General features: G+C 42.6%; 1 protein-coding gene across 1 annotated transcript in view; it reads left to right on the plus strand.

The window, feature by feature from the left end:
* BBS9 (Bardet-Biedl syndrome 9) overlaps positions 1 to 23,257 on the plus strand; it is a 316,421-nt gene that overhangs the window by 51,101 nt on the left and 242,063 nt on the right. Inside the window, exons 12-16 of the mRNA XM_060247641.1 lie at positions 3,302 to 3,355; positions 5,283 to 5,382; positions 8,655 to 8,759; positions 15,110 to 15,250; positions 17,295 to 17,390. Of these exons, the coding sequence (XP_060103624.1) occupies positions 3,302 to 3,355; positions 5,283 to 5,382; positions 8,655 to 8,759; positions 15,110 to 15,250; positions 17,295 to 17,390 (496 nt within the window). The remainder of the gene's footprint in view (positions 1 to 3,301; positions 3,356 to 5,282; positions 5,383 to 8,654; positions 8,760 to 15,109; positions 15,251 to 17,294; positions 17,391 to 23,257) is intronic.

Below are 23,257 nucleotides of genomic sequence, written 5' to 3' on the forward strand. Positions count from 1 at the left end.
TTGTCTCTTAACTGTTGTAATCATTTTAAAAGTACAGTCATACTCCAGGTATGGGAATTTATTGGTGTTCTCCAATAACGTGTGAATAGAAGCTGCCCTTCAACCAAGCTGATTGAATGAAAGCACATTCCCTCCCTACAGTATTTATAGAAAAATAAAAATATGTTACCATATGAAGTTATGCAATAGAATGCTTTTAAAGTGGAATTGTTTGTAATACTGAAGATAAAAACCTAAACATGCAGCATTCGTGTTGCAAGTGCCAGTCATAAAGATCTGTGCAGTTCTTCATATTGTACAACTCTTTCATACTGCATCATTGAATATTTCCTCCATGACTGGGCTTAATTATGCAAGAATATACTAGCATTTCCTCAGAGTATATTTATTTGATCCTAGGCAAACACTGTCAATAACTGCTTAATTGTATCCAACATTCAGCTCCACTGCATATTCTGCTCTAATTCTATTACATGTTTGACCACTAAATCTACAGTGCATAGCTTAGTTCTGCCTTGGTGTTGCTATGATACGTGATGACAATTCCTTACTGGAAGGTTTGGGTCCATAGGGAATGCAGTCATTTTTGTCAGTAAAATCTTAACTTTTCCTGATATAGTGCTGTGTGTTTTGCTCAACTATGGGAGCCTGAGTAGGATCTTATTTTGCTTATGACTGCACTTCATTGATATTGTTGGCAGGCTTCTCAGCTGATGAATGATGACAGCCCAAACCACAGTCAAAAGAAGCTGGCTCCCTATAGTAAACTATACTAACACACCACCCAACACAAGTTTATTTGCTACCATCTGCTGTCTGCCCCAGAAGCGCAGCTCAGTTTCCTGTTCCTACTAAGAACTGTCAGTCAAGCATTGATTCACCACAGCTTTATCTCAGTTGTCAATTCAGACATCATGCCAAATCATAGTTCAAGCCCCAAATATACAACAGGCTTGTTTTCTGTCCTCTCAGTAGTCAGCCTTTTAAGCATATACATATATCTATCCCCATGGTGTGGCAACCTTAGGAGCCAACAGTATTGGACATAACTATGGTTTACCAATTCACATACTCTGTCAAACAGTAGTTATGTTTCTTTAAGCATAGCTTGGCATGGTATCTGAAATGAGCCATTGCTTCTGGCATAATGGCGAACTCTAGTTTGTGTGAATATCTCTGAAGGATCCTTGAGCTTTTTCACTTCCCTTGACTTCCTCCAAATCAGATAGTTAACTATGTCTACAGTATGTTTATCTACAAACCATAGCTAGCTATTATTTCAATTACAGTTGCAAACCCTAGTTCATTGTAATGGAAATTCTGGCTTGCAGAGGAAGTGTAAAACGTAATTTTCCTTTTCAGATTTAATTGTAAACAATTGCTTTCTGCAAAAGCAGGAATTTCCGATTAGTTGACAGGAGACAAGGGGCGAAGAAGTGCTCAAGCCCAGGAATCCTCTCTTCATGTAGTAGAAAATCATGGTTTGCTATTAATAATGCACATATCAAGATTTTCTGCATTCTTTCCTTTTCCAAATCTTAGTCAAAAAGTTGTTATTCGATGCAGTGGACCAATTGTATGCTTTTTGCAAGGCTAATTCTCTTGGTTACAACAAATCATTCCCAGTAGGTTTTCATAATACTATTGTGAAAAAGGTCTAAATTGTCTGGAATAACATCTATGAATAAAGCGAGCTGTTTCATGCCCTATTTCATTATTACATTTTGTATAACTGTATATCAGTTTCTCAAGTGTGGGCAGATCTGCAGATACTTAAATCCACAGATCAGGGCCACAGAGCAATTATACTTTTCTGCAAACTTGGAGAAACCTGTTAAAAAAATCTGTTAAAAATCTGTAAAAAAATATATATGTTAAAATTAGATGGGGGGCATTAAATTCCCCCCATACCACTGTCTGCACATGCACAGACAATGGACTTCCCTCCTTTCCACAGTGGTGGCCTCTGAAGGCCACTTTGGGCCTTCCCTCGATGGTGCTGACCTGGGAAAGCCACTCTGGGTCCACCCTAGGTGGTGGAAGCAACCTCCCAGAGTTACTCTGGGCCTTCCCTCCATGGTGGTGGAGCTGTCAAACTGCTCTGGTCCTACTCTCATATGGTGGCAACAACTACCCAGATTCTCACCATGCCTGGCCTTGGCAGCCCACAAGAGCCATGCTGGGTGCAGCGGGCTGTGAGAACTGCACCGAGCCCAGAGATGCTGGCAGAGGCATTCTGGGTCTGGACATGCCAGCAGCAAAGCATGGGAGTTACACTGGGCCAAGAGACACTGCTTTTGTACCCTACCATTTCATGATTAAGAAGGCAGAGGACTAGAGATGTGGTTGCTACTCCCCCCCTCCCAAGCTGGCAAAGATGCATTAGTGTCTTAAGGAGTCATCATTGAGCACACAACACTAGAAGGGTGTGCGGAAGTCACCACTCCCCTTCCTTACCACACTGGTAAAGCTGGGGGCGGGGGGACAGAAGTCATTGCCCCATCCTGCTGGCCTGGCAAATCTAGAGGCTGGGGGGGGGAGCACAGGAGCAGCTGCCCCCATACCAACCAGGGGAGTCGTCACTGCCTCCCCCCCAGAGGAGGGGTGAGTGACTAAAGGTAAAGGTAGTCCCCTGTGCAAGCACCAGTCATTTTCGACTTTGGGGTGACATTGCTTTCACAACGTTTTCACAGCAGACTTTTTACGGGGTGGTTTGCCATTGCCTTCCCCAGTCATCTACACTTTCCCCCCAGCAAGCCTCAGAAGGATGGAAGGCTTAGTCAATCTGGAGCCGGCTATCTGAACCAGCTTCCACTGGGATCGAACTCAGGTCGTGAGCAGAGGGCTCCTACTGCAGTACTGCAGCTTTACCACTCTGCGCCATGGGGCTCTTGAGTGACTTAAGCGGTGGTGTTAAAAGAAAGAGGGGATGAGTGTCAGAAGAGGTGAAGGGGAGATGAAACAGACAAGGGGAATGGGAATCGTCTTCCTCACAAGTTCCTTGTGGCTCCCCACTCGTACAATATTATTTCTCACATTCAGACTTTGAAAGAGAAACTTAGCATAAAGCAAAATCTGAAAACATAGCTTGGCATTTTTTAAATACATAGAAGTCTGTTGCCATTTGGTCTCTCTTATAGGCTTTATTTTAAAATATGTATTAATTTTGATAAGTGTTAATTAAATGTGGAACTACTAGTAAAAAGTTTATCTGATGAATAAAGAGGGTATGTATGCATTGTATTTTCTCCTATATAATACTGAGTTTGCTCTGTTTCCATTTGTTTTTTTCCCCTCACAGCAAGCCATTGATAGTGAAGTAAGAGCAGAGGTGGTTCCTTCAGTGACAGTAAAGGTATTGTTCCTTGTTCAGACTATAAGACTCACAGTATAAGACTCAAAAGGTATCAGCAGTTTTGACATAGTTGTCTCATCCATTTGACAAATTATGTGAGTACAAGTTAGTTAAATCTAATACTGACACATTTTCTTAAATGTTGGGAGGAGGTGCAGGGGGAGAGTGCTTTCCTAGATAATTTACTGAAGCATTTAAGATTTAAGTGATATGGTAATCCACACTGACAAATAATTGTGTGTAAAAGTCACGGGCAGCATTCAGAAGAAAGATATCTTCTGGAGTCAGAGAGGTTTATTTTGTAAAATCTGTTTTTAACTGTAGTATCTTTTAAAGGTCTTAAATCGTAATTTCTCTTTAAGTATGAAGTGAGCCTTTCTAGGAAAAAGCTGTCTGCCCTCATACCTCATCCATTGAAGTTAGTTCACATGTAGCTTGGTGTTACATGATTTAGCCTCAAGTTGCATACAAGCTATTTTCAGTCTCTCCTTCCTTTTTGTCCAAGTCCCTTACTTGGAGCTAAACTACAAAATACATTTTACTCTGTACGCTTGTTTTCCCATGTTCCCCAGCAGCTGCAGGAACTCCCCTGAGCTGCTCCGGGCCTGCCCTTGGCAGTGGCAGCAACCTCTTAGAGCTGCTCTGGTCCTGCCCTCCATGGTTGTGGAGCTGTTAAAGCTGCTCTGGTCCCACTCTCAGTGGTGGCAGCAACTATGCAGATCTACACCAGGTCTAGCCTCAGCAGCCTGCGAGAGCCATGCAGGGTGCAGCAGGCTGTGAGAGCTGCACTGGCAGTGGAATGCAAGATCTGCACTGAGCCTGAAGATGCTGCAGAGGCCTGTGAGAGCAGCTGCAGGGGAACTGCTTCTTAAGAGAGAGAGAGCACAAACAGGCTTAGAACTGTACCACATGGAAGGAAGGGCTCCTGCCCACCCACCCCCAGCAGTTTTCTCACATGAAAATCATGCTGCTAGTGGTAGTGAAATTATTTTGCCAATTTTGCCACTCCATGTGCACAGCTACAGCAAACTGGTGAAATAACTACCCCCTAGCTCAGTGTTTGTGTGAAAAAACCTGCTGGGGAGGGAGGAACCCCATTTGAGCTTTCTCTCTTTTTAAGAGGAGTCCCCTACAGCTGCTTTGTGGCGACTGGGAACACAGAAAAACAAGCATAAACAAGTGAAGGAATGGATCTTATCGTTTGGGTCTTGGTTTTTCTTTAATTTAGATCAGACTTTGCTGCTAAATCTGAATCACCGAACTATGGATCATGCTTGTCCTGGAAACCAATATTGCGAATTGCAGATTAAAGCTCATTTGAAGAGCAAGCACAACATATTCTGGTTTAAATAGATTCAACAGTAAGCTGTGGTTTGCTCTAAATAATTAATAATTGAATCCTAGTACAAAAGATGAGAAAGAGATAACAGCTGACATGTCAACCTCATGGGGTTTTCAGTGCAAGAGACATTCAAAGATGGTTTGCCATTGCTTGTCTCATCACAACCCTGATATTCCTTGAAAGTCTCCCATGCAAATGCTAGCTGGAGCTGACCCTGCTTAGTTTCCAAGATCTGATGAGATTGGGCTAGCCTGGGCTATCTAGGTTAGGTATAAGTCTGCATGATGGCTGCAAAATTGTCTTTTGTAATGAGAAAAGTACTGCTCTGTACTTCATTGGTAAATAAGAACTGCCAATATACTGTCCTATTCTTGGTCTTGTCCCACTGATGAGCTCACTCCTGAGTTAAGAGAAACAAGAGCTTTAGGTGGAACCCCTTGCCTTTAATTAACTGTGCTTGGCAAAGTGATGACTTATAATAAACCTAATCACATTTTTGAAATTATAAGTTGTATTTTCTTATTTGCATTGTGTAAACTCCGTTGGTGCTGTTTCTGAATAGCTTCTTAACTTTGCCTCCAACAGATCACACTCGAGAGCAGACTGAGACCATTAAAAATAAAATTATCAGTATGCGTACAGCCACCTTTAGCATTGACCCATGACAGGTTCACCTTGGAATTAGGTATACTCTTGTTTTGAATTATGATCCTTTGCTTTCCAAATATGTTGTCTAATAAACCGTTGGTGCAATCTACAGTAAAATTAGTAATGTGGTACTGTTTCTAAATCGTTATCAACTCAGTATCCTCCTAGTTCAGTTGTGCTAACTTTTCATACTGTCTGGCAGAAGTGGTGAAAATAATAAGAAAAAAATAAGGTTAAAACATGTGTTTATAGAATTTATTATTCAGTTTATAACCTGCACCCTCTCCTCAATAGAGGAGTCAGGGTAGTTCACAGCATAGGCAACCATAGCATAAAACTCATTCCCCCTCCGATTTTTTTTGCCTTCAAGTCAAGTTGACTTCTGGTGACCCCTAGTGGGGCTTGAAGGCAAGGGACATTCAGAGGTGGCTTTCCATTGCCCGCCTCTGCGTTGTGGCCCTGGTATTTCTTGGAGGTCTCCCATCCAACTACTAACCAGGGCCAGCCCTATTTAGCTTCAAAGATCTGATGAGATGGGGCTCACCTGGGCTATCCAGGTCAGTGCTCAAACATAGCATTAAAACTTGAATATAAAATCTATAAACACAATTAAAGCGATTCTAGTTAAAATACAACCAATCAATCTGGAATCATATAAATAAAAGGCTAAAGTGATGACTCCACAGATGCATAAATACTGTAATTCACACACCTTAAAATATTAGATTACATTAAAAGTGGCAGTTGTGATTCTTAATGAAATTTCTCAATAAAGCATGTAGTAAGTAAAAAGAAATAAGTGATTAGCATCCTACACCATTGTGGATTTGGGTTTGATTTCCCACAGTGCTAAATATTTTGAAACTTGACACTTTCAAAAGGAATGTGTAATGTGGCATTGAAAACTAAGAAGCTTTTAAAAATAATTTCTACTGGCCTGCCTACACCCTCTGAAAACTAGGGAAAGTCTGCAGATGAGATTGTGGAGCTCAGTAGCAGAAGCTTGCAGCCCATTAAATAGCAACAATTTGTTTACATTAAGTCTTCCATTTTATGTACTAATAATTGTATGCTGTCAAGTGATAGTCAGCTTGTGGCACCATGTAGGGTTTTCCAGAGAAGAGATATTCAGAGTTGGATTGCCATTGCCTGACTCTGAGAGGCAACTCTGGATTTCCTGGCAGTTCTCACACCCAAGTACTAACCAGGTCTGACCCTGCTTAGCTTGCAAGATCTAATGTGATTGGGCTGGACTATGGGCTATGTAAAGATTTCACATAGGTTCACGTGATGAGCCAGGGAGTGATGACATCCTCCAGCATGGAACAGCCTCAGTGTGGGCACAGCTACCAAAAGGGGGGTTCAAAGCACTCTGGAGGTCCCTCTTCCTCTGTTCCTGGCTGGTGCCTCTTAGTCCTTGGAGGCTGCTCAGACACCCACCTCCTCCTAGGCTGTCTGACCCCTTTTAAAAACAGACGTTTGGGAACCACACACGGCCTCTGACTGCTCAGCAGGAAGTGGCTCAACCTGGGAGTCTCAAGGGGAGGAGAGACCATGCTGTTGTTACAGAGAAAGCACTGCTCTTCTGTTCAGGCACTGAGGCCCAGCTAGTGGCGGCTGCAACTTGGATCAGTGCTAGGAGGGAAATGGGGGTAGGGCCAAACTTACCAGCTGGCATTATGCTTCCTCCAGAGAAAACATTCCATCAGGCCTGGCCAGCATGGCTGCACAGCAGCTACTACAAGCTCTGGATAGCCATTGGCTCTGGGCCCTTAATTTGGAGTGGAACATTGCTGCCTTGTCACTTGGCTGGGCGGGCAACTTGGTGCTTCTGTGGTGAGTTTGGGAAGGCTGGGAGGACAGGTGTTTCTCCAAACAGTATATCTGGAGTAGTATTAGTGTAGATTTTTTTGTTATGTAGATCCAGAAATGAAAGGAGTTGCTTGGTAAGTTACACACTGACAGAGAACATTCAGAAATCCCCTCAAGGTGTACCACTGATTTTACTTCAGTTGTGCTCTTGATTTTTGATGGTGTCATGCTGTTTTGCCATAGATCAGGGGTGGGGAACCTTTTTTCTGCCAAGGGCCATTGGGATATTTATAGCATCATTTGTGGGTCATACAAAATTATCAACTTAAAAAACTGCTCTGCCAAAGGAGAACAATTCAGGTTGGCAAAATTAATGCAAATTGTTTTTCTATTTGAAGTCACATGGGGAGAGCGTAATTCAACACACACACACCCTGACCTGCTGCCCTAGGCCTAGATCCAGGCATATTAGACCACATCCCCTAATATTAGCATATTAGGTCACACACTCATTAGCATATTAGGGCACACCATCTGGGATAATCACGTGCACATTGAACTGGTGGTAGCTGGCTTTCACCCCTGCCACTCTTCAACTGCTCCCAGCAGACCTTTAAAGGCACCCACATATCCCAGCAGCAGTCCTTCACAATGCCCACAAGAGGGGGGGCTTGGCCCAGCAAGCCCTGAGGGCCAGACCAAGTGATCTCGAGGGCTGTAAACGGCCCTCGGGCCTGACGTTCCCCACCCCTGCCATAGATCCTTTGCCTATAGAACTAGGAATGGGAGTCCTGTGTAGCAAAAAACATGGAAAGCAAGTCTTGTGTTCACCTGATATGGCAAAAAGAATATACTGATTGCAATTTATTGGCTTTAAGAACCCAGATGTCTTTCATACTGGGACTGGCAGAGCTGCTTCTTTTAAGAGATTTACAGGACTAATTGTGTGTTACCATTTTTCTGGGAATTGGAATGTTCATTACTGGCTAATGCAACATGAAAAATTTGCATAGTTACCTATTAAATTTAAGAACCCCTTGCATTTGCTGTTGCATGTTAGGTTGGGTGTACCCAGGGCTTTTTAAAAACTCTCTGTAGTCATCAGGGCTTTTTTTGAGCAGGAACGCAGTTCCAGCTGGCTTGGTGCCAGAGGGTGTGGCCTAATATGCAAATGAATTCCTGCTGGGCTTTTTCTGCACTCCCCCTCCCCGGGCTAGTCACTAATTTGTCCTCTATAAGTATTCTACTTTCCTTTTTAGCAGAGCTTTTTGGGAACAGGATTGCACAGGAACACCGTTCCAGCTGGCTTGGCACCAGGAGGTGTGGCCTAATATGCAAATGAGTTCCTGCTGGGCTTTTTCCACAAAATTTTTTTCTGGGTATACCCTTGACAACATTTATTGATAACGAGCTTTTAACAATGTTTTCTTGGTATAATCCTTACATGAGCATTTCCCAATATCCTTTTTTCTCTTCATCTACCTTTTTTATTTACAGGAACAGGTAAATCTAAAACAGTTGTACTTGCTGCATTTTTAAAGGGGAACTGCCCACCAGCAGATCTGGAAGGTAGTGCTTTAGCTTCATATAACATACCAACAGGTAAGCAGTGTGAATGAACAAACTGGTGCCAGGGAGCTATTTGCGCTTTAAAGTGAGTTAGGTTCCTCTTAGTTGTACTTGTTGACTTTTAGTTTCAAGGTACTTTCTTGTTTAGCGCAATTTCTCTTAAGTGTGTTTGAAGCAGTATCTGATTCATCTTCCCATGCAATTCCTTAACTTATGGCAATGAAGAAAAGCACTGGAAATTAATTTTTGACTACCTTCAATCTTGTTTTTGTTGCTAGTAATGCTGTCAAGACATGTAATGATCAGCGTTGTGATCCTGTCCTGCACAAAACTAGACTAAGATGACTATAGCTGTTTCCATGCAGTTTTCCCTCCCTCTGCCTTGGCTTCCAAGCTGGAATATCTTGAAGGGCACTTTCACATGATGTGCTGTAATTGTCCTGTTTCCAGGTTTTCTTTGTCCTAAATAGGTCTTTCCCAAACTTGTTTTACTCCAAACTTTTTGGATAGAATGCAGTCCAAATGTATTGGCATGATTTCTGGAATGAATGGTGCGCAGTTTCCCTCTCTACAGAGATTCTGCCCCAAATCAGCAACCTTTTCTAGCATTCTCTTTCTTGCTAAGGCACTGGAGATTCTTCTTCTGTTTTTGAGGAAAAAATTGTTAACTGGTACAGTGCTATAATAAACTATTGCTATTTATTTATTTAAAATTTTAGTAGAACTGTGGAAGCACATTTATAAAGAAAAGGGTAAGTAAATGGGGGCAGCAAGTTATCAGGGCAAGCATACAGTAGCATTTAGCACATTTTGTGAACAAACCATCAGAAAAAAATCTGTCAGCTCATTCATCTAAGAATGTACACTATACTTTAACAGGTGTGATTCTGACATGCTGGCAAATCAGTGGTTTCACTGATATGTATGAATTATGTGAAAATTGTTTTTCTTTAATATGGAAACACTTTGTTAGACTCAAAACCAAGGTGCAAACTTGTTGCAAAAGTAAAATCCCTCCATTAAGTATACAAAGAGATTTGGTCCTATGGAATAGTAAGTAGAGTTGAGATGCTTTCAAAATTGAAAATGTTTTCTGGTAGCCCACATAGCTGTCTGTAAACTGAACTACAATCAGAGCAAGTAATGTTTTGAAGTGGGAAAAATTACAGCTGTAGTCTATTTAATAAGCGATAGATAAACTGTCCCCTTTGACTGTTGTTCCACAATCATCTGTCCGTCGTCTTTAACTACCTTTGTGGCTTTTCATACAATTTCCCTTTTCTGATCTGTTTTCATAGATGGAAATGAAACCTACTTCTTGCTTTTAAAACCCAGGCATCTCTCACATAATTAATAATTAGGTGTTCATTTACTTTTAGTTACCTGTTTCTCCCTCCCCTGCTTTGCTTTTCCATTTGCTTTCACTGATTGTATGGTAAATCTCAACACAGAAGAGCAATGCATTGAAACAAAATAAAAATCAGAGTATTTGTTCTTGATTAAGCAAGTATAGAAATGAACTGCTGATATGCTGTTTACAAGCGATTGTAAAGCTGCTTTGAGTACTTAGGGTGACAGTATACATGATTATTGTGCGTTCTCTCTCTCTCTCTCTAATTCACTGTTTCCTAGCTTGTTAGTTCTAAACAGATTACTAAAATATATAAAAAGCTAAACCCCATTTGAACAGCTGCAAAAATCTATCAACGATTATTATTGTGGTTACTGATAATTGTGAGGTATTATGCGTGCATTGAGAAGTGGTATAAAATAGATAAAACTTCCCTTATTTTTATTTGTTTATGCATTATGTAGCCACTGGATTATGTAGACATTGGCTGATTCAGGAAATGTATTTGGTAGATGAGCAGGCTAGGTTTAGGGAAGGACGATCCACGTTGGGACATATTTTGATCCTATCCCATTTGATTGACAAATATGCAACCAGTAGAACGGTCTCTCTTTATGCAGCCTTTATCGACCTAAAATCTGCTTTTGACTCCATTCCCAGAGGGAAATTATGGGAGAAGTTAAGTGCCACCTCAATTGACAGGAGACTTTTATTCCTGATCCAGGCATTATATACCAACACGTCTATCAGGGTCAGATGTAATAAGCAAGGTCTCCTTACTGACCCTATCCCATCACAGAAAGGAGTCAAGCAAGGCTGCGTCCTGGCCCCTTCCCTTTTCGCCATCTTTATTAATGATATGATCAGCAACCTCCATCTAGTCGATATTCACCTCCCCTCCTTGGCCGATAGGCAAATGGTAGCCCTACTCTATGCAGATGATACAATCTTGTTGTCTAGAACTCTAGTAGTCCTTAGAAGGGCATTAGTACAATTTGGCCATTATTGTGACCATAACCTTCTAGAGATTAATTATCAGAAAACAAAAGTAATGGCTTTCGGCCCAAAACCCAGGCTAAGGAGATGGAGTATAAATGGCCATAGTTTACAACAGGTAGCAATTTACAAATATCTGGGGGGTCATGATTCAGTCCTCAGGGTCAAAGAAGGCTCATCACGAATATGCTGCCAACTCTGGTCGTAAATCGACCCAGGCCATCATTAGGTTTTTTCTTACTAAAGGGGGGCATTTTATACCTGTTGCATTAAGACTGTACTTGGCCAAAACAATACCTCAACTCACTTATGGAACCATGTCAGGTCCAACCTTATCAAGCTTCGACCCTCTTGAGAAAATTCAGTCCAAATTGTTGAGAGCTATTTTCCATTTTCCAACCTGTGTTTCCAATGCAGTACTACGCTTGGAAACCGGCTTGCTAAGGATAGAGGCTAGGGTGAGCCTACTTTCAATCACCACTTGGCTCAATCTCAGCCATTGCCTCACGAATGTCACATCACTAATTTTAAAGGATAGATATTGTTTCTCTTGGGTTAGAGCCATTAATCAGAAAGTGTCTATTCTTGGCTTTTCACCTGAATCTCTCCAGATAATGGCCTTGGACCAAGCCAGGGACATAGTCAAACAGAGATTACAAAACAGTGAGAGACAGAATGATATTGCCAAGGTCTCAGATTATTTAGCTCCCCCCCCCAAAGGAGATATGTGCTAGCTGCAGCCTCCTATCTCTCAAATATAATAATACCATCCCACAGAAGGGCCTTTTCCGTGGCCTGTTGCAATATCTTTCCTTCAGCAGTCGTCGAGGGCCGCTTTAAAAAGGTGCCTATGGCTGAGCGGGTCTGCCCTTATGGTGCAGATAAAGTGGAAACGAATGACCATGTGTTGCTTGGGTGTGGCCTTTACCTAGACATACGCGCCAGGTACATCTATTCTTTGTTTGAGGGATGCCTAGGGTTCTCTGATTATAAAATCAGAAATATGCTGTTATCAGATTCTAACCCCCAATTTACATCTAATTGTGCCAAATTCTTGGCGGCAGCTAGGAGAATTCGTGAGGATTATGTAACGAAGGGGTCTTGAAACTGTTTTTTAATTATTTTTGAATATTCCCAAGCTTGTATTTTACTTTACCTTAATCCCTGAGTACTCTGTATACTACCATAAATGCTATTGAAACTGAAACAAATGTTAATCAGTGTATTTTAGTTAATATTTTACTGGAGCTGTATAATCTTTTACTTTTTTATTTGTATTTTTATATCATATGTTTTACCTTTTTAGGTCCCTCTAGATTTCATGGACCGTAATAAAGCAAATTGAATTGATCATTCCTAAACTATATAGTCCAGTTTAGGCTATATTATTTAGATTTTTAAATTAGAAATGATGATTTGAAAGTATCACCCTGTGGATTCTTGAGTAACTTGGGTCCTGACTTCCTGGAGCTGGTGGGCAAGGCAAAGCAACTTCACCTGAGAGGACTGAACCTCCGTTCAGGCTCTCAGTTTTCTCTCCATCTAAGATGCAAGGAACTGGGATCTTTAGCTGGGGCAGGTTTGAGTGCTTTTGGGGGCAAAAGAGAAATTTTGAGAAAAATCAAGGAAATAGGAAAACACCTCTGGGACATTTCTTTTTCAGCTGTGCAACAGTGACTCCTGTCTCTCAGTCAAGGATTTAAGAGTGCAGAGAACAAGACATATAATTCCTGCAGTTCTCTCACTTATGTTTGGCCATTCTTTGCTAGCACATTAGAGTGAGCCAAAAGGTATAACAGTGTCAGGTGGGGTAGAGGAAGAAGCAAGTGCATCAGAGGGCTTAGGATGCTGGCCATTCAGGGGCAAGAACCATCTCAGAGAGTGTGCTCACTCCCTTGCTCTCCTCAGGACCAGTCAAGTATGACTAGGAGAAGTGATTCTGGATTTCTCTAGAGGGGAAGATGGTTTGCTTTGACTTCATTAGGTGGATAAAACCTTCACTAGACCACAAACAGGCTAAGATTGGCAGACAGGAATCTTCCCATTCTCTGGATTTTTCTCTTATTTGTGGATGGAAGAAATGAAGCTCTTGTTAGAAGGAAGTATCATTAAAGAGACTGTCATTAGCAAGGGCCCCATGTCCTGTCAAAATCCACCACTGGGTCTTGATAAATCCCTTACTGCTACAGCAGGGATCAGGCTTCTGACTTGTTAAGGCTTTCCAAGCAACCCTCCCAAGTCATGGAAGCCTGTTCAGCCCTGCCTACATGAAGGTGGGATGTGAGGAGACAAAATCATTATCAGTCTTCTGCATTGAAGGAAAGAGTCTTTTGACTTATAAGCATTTAAGTCTGCCAGCATCTCAACCGTTTTTGTCCCTTTTGTATATTTTAAATTTTTGCAAAGCTCCCTTTTTCAAATATTTTTATTCTACTGTAACAACCATGCCTAAATGTTTGAGTAAGTTGTACATTGGATTTGAATGGATTGGCTTTTAAAATTGTTTTTATTGGTTATGTACCGTAATAATAATTAACCTGAATCTGAAAGAAGGTAATCCTTACCTAGCCATTCTCTCATCATGAGAGTCTCTTGGGCTTTACGTAGACTGAACCAAGTGTATAAATAAGGAAGCAAACTCTCTTTGTTTTCTTCCATCCATTGTTACTTTAAGTACAGATGACTAAGGATATACATCTGACATTCCTCTTCCAGTTTGGCTGTTCTGGAACGTATCCTGGCCCATTCAGTGGGGTGGCAATATGCTCTTGTACATTGAGCATTCCAGAGAGTGCTTGAAACATGAGGGGTTGATCGGTGCTATGAAATTTGGGCTTGTCAAAGGAATTTTTTGTGTTCCCCCAGTTGTACTACTCTTTAGTCCCCACCCCCCACCCCCAGCAGAGAAAAGAAAGTTCTTCCTTGGTAAACTTCTTCTCATGGATTAAATTCTGATACTTTCTCAATTTCTGATGGTATTTTTCTGTTGAACATATGAAACTGCCTTATACTGAATCAGACCCTCGGTCCATCAAAGTCAGTATTGTCTACTCAGATTGTCAGTGGCTCTCCAGGGTCCCAAGGTGAGGTTTTTCATGCCTATTTGCTTGGACCCTTTTCAGTTGGAGATGCAGGGGATCGAACCTGGTACCTTCTGCTTACCAAGCAGATACTCTACCTCTGAGTCATCGTCCCTCCCCTTTAAAGAAATAGTTAATGAGGGAGAGCACACAACCACACCCATACATTCGAGACTAAGTTGGCCTACCAATTTGTTATTTCAAGGAACTGGTTGTTATTTGTTGTAGACATACCTGGAGCTGCTTGATACCATTTCATACATTGGTCCATCAGAGTCAGTCTTGTCTACACAGACCTGCAGCAGTTTTCTTTCACATCACCTCCTGCCTGGTCCTTTAATGGAATTGCCAGGGATTGAACCTGGGACCTTCTGCATGCCAAGCAGATGCTCTGCCACTGAGCCATGGCCCATTCCCTTTTATACTTCAACAAGGATTCCTTCAGTCAAATCTTGCTGTTTTGGGAAGGAGCTCTGTGTCATTTCTCCAGGCCATTTTCTTAGCATTTTTCTCATACGTTGCCTTCAGCAAATTCTAGTTGAGCTTCTTCACCCAGGCTTTCTTAATATCTGGGAGCTTGACAGAAGGTCTCTCCACCCAGGCATAGTTCTCTGCCTTGTCTACCCATTAGATCCAAATTATCGTCAACATATATAAAGGTCGAACGGCTATTACGTCCCAGTCCTGCTTTGTGCAAAAATTTGTATCTTTTTTTTTATACGTTATAATCTTGCTTCCTTCCTTAAGAGATAAATCGTTTAAAATTGGGAATTTTAGGGGTGAAATCAGTCACAGATTTGCAGAATAAAGATTCTGTATCATACTGGCTTCTTATTTTAGTGATCTTTGCAGAATAAAAACTTTATGCCTAAACCACACTGTTTTATTCTCAACAGTTGTGTGTGTGTTTTGTATAATTACAAAATTATATATGTGCATGCATTTTTATTTTTCAGGTATACCAAGAGTTGCCCAGTGCAAATTTCGATTCCCCTTGAAACTAGTTTGCATTTCTGTTCTGCCTTCAAAAATTGCAACCCACAAGTTAACCATTGACACTAACAAACCTTCAGTTAACATTGGTACTCTTTTCCCAGGTAGGACTTCAGATAATGGTAATTTGCATCCTGTGCTAGTAATGGGAGATTTATGAAAAATGACTAAATGAAATACATATTTGGTTACCTGGTTTCTCTGATTATCAGATGTGCACTTTATCCTTCACTTAAATAATGTTATCTAACATGCCAATAATAGTTACTTTATTTCTGCAGGAACATGTTGAAACTGTTTCCGGAGCTGCACTGTCTTTGGGCAGGTGTAGGGCCCAAATGATCTGTAGATGGGCATGAGCTGTGGCCAAGTTTAAACCCGTGTTTACAATAGTAGACAATAATTGCCATTTGTATTGCTGTTCTTTATTTGAATGAGTAAATCTAAGTTCTATGCATCCTTATTTGAAGAAAGCCTCAAGAATTCCAAACCAAGAAGGCTTTATGCAGTCGTAACAATTGGGGCAGAGGAGATGAGTTAGGAAGCAGGATCCTAGTGGCTTAAATAACCTTGATATGGCCGCTGAGAAGGAGTGTTCACAAAATGTAAAACAAGCATACACAAACCTGACTCAGACGAGCCAGGGCCAGAGGGGCAAAGGGGACCTCTTTAATTCCTGTCACACCTTGCCCAGTTTCTCAGGTGAACCAAAATTTTACTTGTCAGAAACAAAATAATGGCACTGGTAGCATTTTTATATCAAAAACCAGTATAAGATTTATTTTAAACAGATAGGCTAGGAAGGGAGGAAATAGGAACAGAGGTTTGTAGAATCTAAGAGCAGGCAGAAAAACAAACTGAAAAACAAGAACGCCTTTGGCAGGCAAGTTATTATTTTATAAGTCAAAGTGTTTCCCTCAGCTGAACAACACTCCTTGCAATTAACCTTAATGGAAAAGGTCTTGACTTTTAAATATTTGCACTAGTTCTCTCTGAGGAACTGACTGTGGCTGTGTCAGATCTCCCCACCTCAGACCCTTTCTCCCTGGCAGACTAGTTATTCTCTTGAACAAGGCAGGAGTCAAGTCGCATCTTTAAGACCAACCAAGTTTTATTCAGAATGTAAGATTTCGTGTGCGCTCTAAGCACACTTCATCAGACGAGGGGATCAGGTAATGCTTGTCAGAAACAATTCCATAAAGGTAAATTGTAAGGAGTGTTGTCCAGCTGAGGGAAACAGTTTGTCTTATAAAATAATACCTGAGCCTCTCATCTGACAAAGTGTGCTTAGAAAGCACACGAAAGCTTACATTCTGAATAAAACTTGGTTGGTCTTAAAGGTGAAACTTGACTCCTGCTTTGTTCAACTGCTTCAGACCAACACGGTTGCCCACTTGGATCTAGTTATTCTCTTCTCAGAAAGAGCTATAACCCTGGACTTTGGCACTTTTGAGGCCTCTTCTCTCTGGCCCGTCAACCCTTTTGCCTGGTCCCCTTTCTCTGCTGGGATATCAGTCTGTCTACTGGGATTCCAAACTGACACAGGAACCTTTGTCCCTCTCTCAGTGTGTTTCTGATCTCTCACACAAATGGAGTCTGCCCATTAGTCTTGGGATCAGAATTCCTCACCAGGGCCTTTGAACTCGCTCTGCCTTGTGACACTTTGTGCCACAAACTGAGAGTCTTCCCAAAAGAGCATCTGCTAGCTCCTTCTATCACAGACTCTCACACAGAATGAGTCTCACACAGACTAGAGTTCTGTTCAGACTGCAGCTCTGTCTCAGACTGAAGAGATTTCTCCCTCACTGCCTCTATCAACTATTAGTGTTATAATTAGAGGCTGTCAGCCAATCACAGTGAGTTCCTCCAGCTGTCACTCATTGAGAGTTCTATCCAGTCCATCATACTGTCCTTATCTGTGGTGAAGATTTTAAAAAAAAATTACACTGGGGGTCTTGCTCAGAATTAGATACAAAGATTAAATAAGGGACATGTGTATGTTCAAGTCTAATAATTAATGACACAAAGAACCATCTGGGAAAAGTGTGCAATCCCATATAGGAAGTCGGCTGTTAATCATTCTCTTTATCTAGTATTTATATTTATGAAACAGGATAACTAAATTGTGCTTTATTTATTTTCTTAAAGAGTTTGATGATCAGACTGATGACGATCAACCGAATGCTTTAGGATTTCAATTACTTGCCGGCTCCAAAATCACATTGCTAGCTGCAAAAACATCACGTGAGTACAAGGTATAGATGAGGTTTTCACATGGTGGTCTTTACTGTGACCACACTTGCAGTTTGGTAGCCATTGAGACTTGTACTGAATGCTTCAGGGCTATTCTTAAACTACATGTGCCATTCAATCGATAGGGAGGTCTACTAATGTTGAATTGTGTCCTAATTGAGCAGTGGACCATTCTTTCACTTCCTCCCTTCCAGCCACACTAACAATATAATATAGACCACATTGCATCCACCTGAAACTAAATGAAAGGTTCCCCAGAACAGGTAAGTCGTCAGTCCAGCCTGTATGACTCTCCAGGATGTGGTCATTTTACACTCCTGCATTCCATAAGGGGGCAGAAAATAGATTAGCCAACCAAGCTTCCATTAAAGCTGGATCCCTATGGTTCTTGTGCAGATCTCAAATTTGCAAGTTGGCAATGTAGAAATCATCCTTTAGGTATTTGGGGCCCAAGTCATTAAAGGGCTTTAAAGGTCAAAAACAATACCTTATGTTTGGCTTGGAAACAAATTGGAAGCTAAGTGGCATAAAACTGAGTTAGTGTGATTGCAGTGACACATCCCAAATAGGATCCTGGCTGTTGTATTTTGTACCAGTAAAATCTAGTTTTAGATACCTTTTGGTATGCTCATTGGTGTTTTGAACTTTCTTTCTTTGGCCAGGAAACCTCTATGGCAAAATCACCATCTATGAGGCAGAACACCCCTTGCCTCTCCTCATAGGATTAATGTGAAGAGTAACAGGCCTGGTCTATCCTGCAGGTGTCACTAATTAGTCTCTTGGCCTACCCAGCTCTTATCTTCAGCACCAGAGTGTTGATGCGCCTGTGCTTAGTGAGGGTGGTTTTAGTGATGCAAAGAATGAAGGCTTGCACACAGTAGTGTTAAAACCACTATATACAATTTATTTACACCTCCACTCTCCAATCCGACAGAATGCTCCGCTGCTCTCCACCATACATATCCCACACACAGTAAAGTGTCTCTGTACATTTATACATCAGGTCCAGCCAGGTAACCAGTCAGCTTCCTGCTGAGTCATGCTGACATTGCTCAGGCTGATGCAATCTGGCAACCAGCCACCTTCTGTCACTTAGATGATCTACGTGGCAGTTCAGTTTCACTTTCCCAGCATGTGCTAGAAACTGCTTATCTTTACATAAACTGACAAGTGTAGTGATTCCCACAAGTGCCTTCAATCTGTGTAATCGGAGGGGAAGAATTGGGTGGTGAGGTAGTAACAGGGGTGTCAAAAATGTGGTTTGAGGGCAGGGTCGGCTCGCCTACTAGGTGGTTGCCTAGGGCACCAGGAGGGTGGGGGTGCCAAATTGGGCTTCCTCCCCTCCCGGTGCCCCATGCAAGTGCCTAATTTGCCTGCCTCCTCTGCTCGCTACCGCCACCCATCACCACCACTGCCACCTGAACAACACTTGAACAGCCTACTCATGATTGCTTCAGCACAGACATTGTCTCCAGATTTTGGTTCAAGAAGTCAGAACAACAGTTACCAGAAACTGTGAAATAAACAAAATTTTGCAAGAGTGCTAATCATTTAAGCATATTTTGAGTTTTTAAAAAATCTTTTGAGTTTTTCTGTGTCTTTTATAAAGTTTACATATACACTACCTGGCATTACATTTTATGAGATGCCATAGCCCAACCCGACAAGGTCTTGTTTATGTCAGATCCAAAATGAGTTTGATACCCCTGTTCTAAAGGCTTTTCCTAAAAATGTGTCCTGATTGGATGTCAACCTCATCTGATGTTGCTGGGCCCAAAAACTATAATTGAACTAAGGTCCTGAAGAAGAGAGACAAGCTGAGATCCTGATAAACTAAGGCCTGAAATTATGACCTGCTTGAATTGCAGTTGCTGGCAACATAGAGAACGCTCAAGCTTTGGCGTTTGATTTGGGAATTAAGGTTTGTGCCGCTTCTAAAAAGTGTTAGATAGTTAAGCTAGTTTTTCTGACAGCATGATGTTGACTATAAACTAGATTTGCATATTGACAGAAATTGAAATAAATGTATAATTTTTTTTTAAGACAACAGTCTAGTTACTTGTGTACAACTGTCTTGGGGACCCATGGAGTTCAGGCTTGGACTCCTTGACATCATCTGTTTCTGAAAATCCTGTTGATTTCAGAATTGGTTTGCTGTGTTTCTTGGGAATTTCTTCTTGAGGAACACAGTCCTACACCCATTTAAACATGTAGAAGAAGTCGCATAGTTCCTTCAAACCTTGTATTTGAGACTTATATTGAACTAGTAATAAGACCTGTTATGGAGAAAAATACATCGGGCTCTGGAAAGAGGCTCTGGGTGAGTGTCCCCCCCTTGCTGTCTTCCCAACAACCCAGGTGAAGACATTCACTCCACCACCACCCTCAAGGGGAACTGATCTCTGCCATCTGGAGAGCCATTGTAGTTCCAAGTGATCTCAAGCCCTCACTTGGAGATTGGCAACAGTGGTTCCCCAGGAGGAAATGGCCGGGTTGGGGGTATATGGGATCCCTCCTCAAACCCCACTCTCAAGGCTGCACCCCTTAAATCTCTAGAAATGTCCTAACCTGGAGTTGGCAGCCCTATCTGACAGGACTTCCCCCACTGGCTTTTACTGAGAAAACCAAACTTGGTTGCTTTTTACTGAGAGAGTTAGTTGCCTAACAGCAGCCACTACCTAGCAGTTTCCCCAGAGGGCCAATCATCATCTGTCTTGGGGCCAGCAGTGGATGGGGGAGAACAGAGTCAGTCAATGCAATGCAAGAACAGTTCATTGATGGTTTGATGGACCAAAGGTGGATGCCGCACAGTCTCAACCATTTGGGGTGCTCTATTTTGCTACCACCATAGGGGAATGATGTATGATGATGCTGATGACTGATTGGATTTATAAACCGCCTTACCCTGGAGAACTCAGTCTGTTGATTTGTTGGTTCTGGTTGTTGATTTTTATCTTCCCCTATCTTCTTCGTGGTCTCTGTGCATCACACTGATGGGAGTAGGCGCCAGCGCCGATCTCGATCGGTAAACTTCAAAGCTGCGGATTTCCGCGCCACCGTCCCAGTGCGCATGCCCAGCAGCCCCCACTGCGCATGCCCACTGGAACGGCAGCGGACATCCCGCCAGTTCTCTTCTGACCGCCACGCTGATCGGTTGATCTCTCCAGCTACGGTCGGTGAACTTTGTTATTTCCTTTTCGGATATAGCTAGTGTCCAAAGGGATTTACCACCAGTTTCCTCAGGTCCCGAACCTCCTGCTCTCCCATCAGGGGCAGGTCTTGCACCACGACGTCCCTCACCTACGCCTAACTGCGTGGCATCTGGGGTTTCCCGATTCTCGGATAGGGCCCAGTTAGTTATGCTGAACTGTAGGAAGTCCTCTACGAGGAGGTCGTATGCATCCAAGTGGGCCAAATTTGCCGAATTTGCAGCGGACCGTTCTGCAGAGCCCAAGACAGCGGGCTTGTCAGTAATATTTGACTTTATGCTTGCCTTGTTGGACAAGGGCCTGGCACCGTCTTCGGTGCGGGTCTACTTAGCCACCATTTCATCAGAACACGTGCAGATAGATGGCCACTCACCCTTCACTCACCCTGACGTTAAGAGGTTCCTCAAGGGTATGGCGCGGCTGTACCCGGCGGTACAGGCGCCTGCTCTAGCTTGGGATCTCCCCTTGGTCCTGAAGGCATTGTCGGGTAGGCCGTTTGAGCCAATGGCTACTTGCTCGGCTCAGCTCCTGGCGTGGAAGATGGCTTTCCTAGTGGCGATCACCTCTGCCAGGCGGGTGGGGGAGCTGGCAGCGCTTAGGTGCGATTCCCCTTACCTGATTTTCTCTGCTGAGGGGGTAATGTTACGACCTGACATCATCTTTTTGCCCAAGGTGGTCTCACCATTTCACCTCAACACAGACATATATCTGCCAGTCTATTTCCCCTCTCCGGCTAATGACTCTGAACGCCGTCTTCATGCCCTGGACGTAAAGAGGGCGCTCTCCTTTTACTTGCATCGTACTGGTCCTTCGAGGAAGGATTCGAGACTATTTGTGTCTTATGCTGCATCCTCTCTGGGGCAGCGCATCACTTCGCAACGCTTGTCGAAATGGATTACAGGGACTATCCACCTGTGCTACCTCCTTCGGAAGACGCCTCTCCCCGGTCCGCTGCGGGCCCACTTGACAAGGGCGGTGGCGACCTCGGAGGCGTTCATGAAGGGAGTTCCCCTGCAGGACATCTGTAGGGCTGCCACGTGGTCTTCTGCACACACCTTCGTGGCGCACTATGCGCTGGACCTGCGGTGCAGACAAGCTTCTTCTGTGGGCCGGGCCGTGTTGCAGTCGGTTTCTTCTTGATGGACCGTCGCACCCTCCGCCAGGTAGGCCTTGAGCTTGTTAATCTCCCATCAGTGTGATGCACAGAGACCACGAAGAAGATAAACAGGTTTCCTACCTGTAACTGATGATCTTTGAGTGGTCATCTGTGCATTTACACTCCCCGCCTGCCTTCCCCGCTGCGAACGGTCCCTCTAAGGGGCTACCGTGGCGGCCAGAAGGAACTGGCGGGATGTCCGCTGCCGTTCCAGTGGGCATGCGCAGTGGGGGCTGCTGGGCATGTGCACTGGGACGGTGGCGCGGAAATCCGCAGCTTTGAAGTTTACCAATCGAGATTGGCGCTGGCGCCTACTCCCATCAGTGTGAATGCACAGATGACCACTCGAAGATCATCAGTTACAGGTAGGAAACCTGTTTTTCCCCAGGGGTGTACATTTCGTCCCCCTCCCATTTCCTGTTTCATTTCCATACCAATCCCGTGGTCGGTCAAGCTGAGATAGGAGGATTGGTCTATGGTCATCCATTGAGCTTCATGGCTGAATAGGAATTTAAACCTGGTCTCCAAGTGTTGGACTGAGGTCCAACACTCTAACCAGTATGAAATACTAGTTGTCTTGAGTGCAGTGCTTGACATTTTAATTAATTTTAAAACATATAGAGTTTTTGCCAGTAATTATAAACTGCCTATAAAGTAAGGGGTTATGAATAGCAAAGGAATATCTGCTAAAGGACCCTTCTAGTGATTATCTAGCTTGTAGGGATGCCTTGTAGAATCATCTAGATTTGATGATATGTGAGCTTTCCTCTATTAGAACTGATGTCATGAGTTCTTAATCTGTAAAAGGTCTTAATATCTTTCACCATTGATGGGAAACATCTGGACAAGCAGTTATTTAGGGACTCTCACAGTATCAATTAATTCACTTTTACAGGCTGCATTTCTGTTTGTGTTTGGTTATGTGAGCATTTTTGAAGTGTTGTGTGATTTTTAATATTTAAGTTGACAGTCAAAAAAGATTAAACAGTTGAAGTGGAACACTCCATAGCAAACATCTGAGAAGTCTTATAAACTTTTATACATAGTTCTACATCTGAGCTAAAATTAGAATTGGTTATTTGGATTCTTCAGTGGAGTCCTAAACACAATTACCCTCTCCTAGGTCCAGTGGGCTCAGAAGGATGTAACTCTGTTTAGGATTGCACTGTTATTTTACCAGATTGGTAACTGAAATGATTCACATGTGTGAACAAGATTTCAGCTGGAGGAAATCAGTGTCCGCTCATTCACAGAAGAAGTTTAAATTATCCTAGCAGAGGCTTTGGCTAGCTGATATGTATAATAACCTTTTAGCTGGAGGTGTTTAATCTTCCCATTGTGATCTTTCTCCCCACCAATCATTTTCTTCATGGTTTTGTTTATTCAAAAATCTGGTGTGATACTTATAGTTTCAATATAAGCTTTCCCACGCTACTGCTTGAATTTTGTTCTAGTGTTTGGTGCAATATGGCTTAGATACTGATTATTTCATG

Source organism: Heteronotia binoei, chromosome 10, assembly GCF_032191835.1.
Source record: "Heteronotia binoei isolate CCM8104 ecotype False Entrance Well chromosome 10, APGP_CSIRO_Hbin_v1, whole genome shotgun sequence".
Taxonomy (NCBI): Eukaryota; Metazoa; Chordata; class Lepidosauria; order Squamata; family Gekkonidae; genus Heteronotia; species Heteronotia binoei.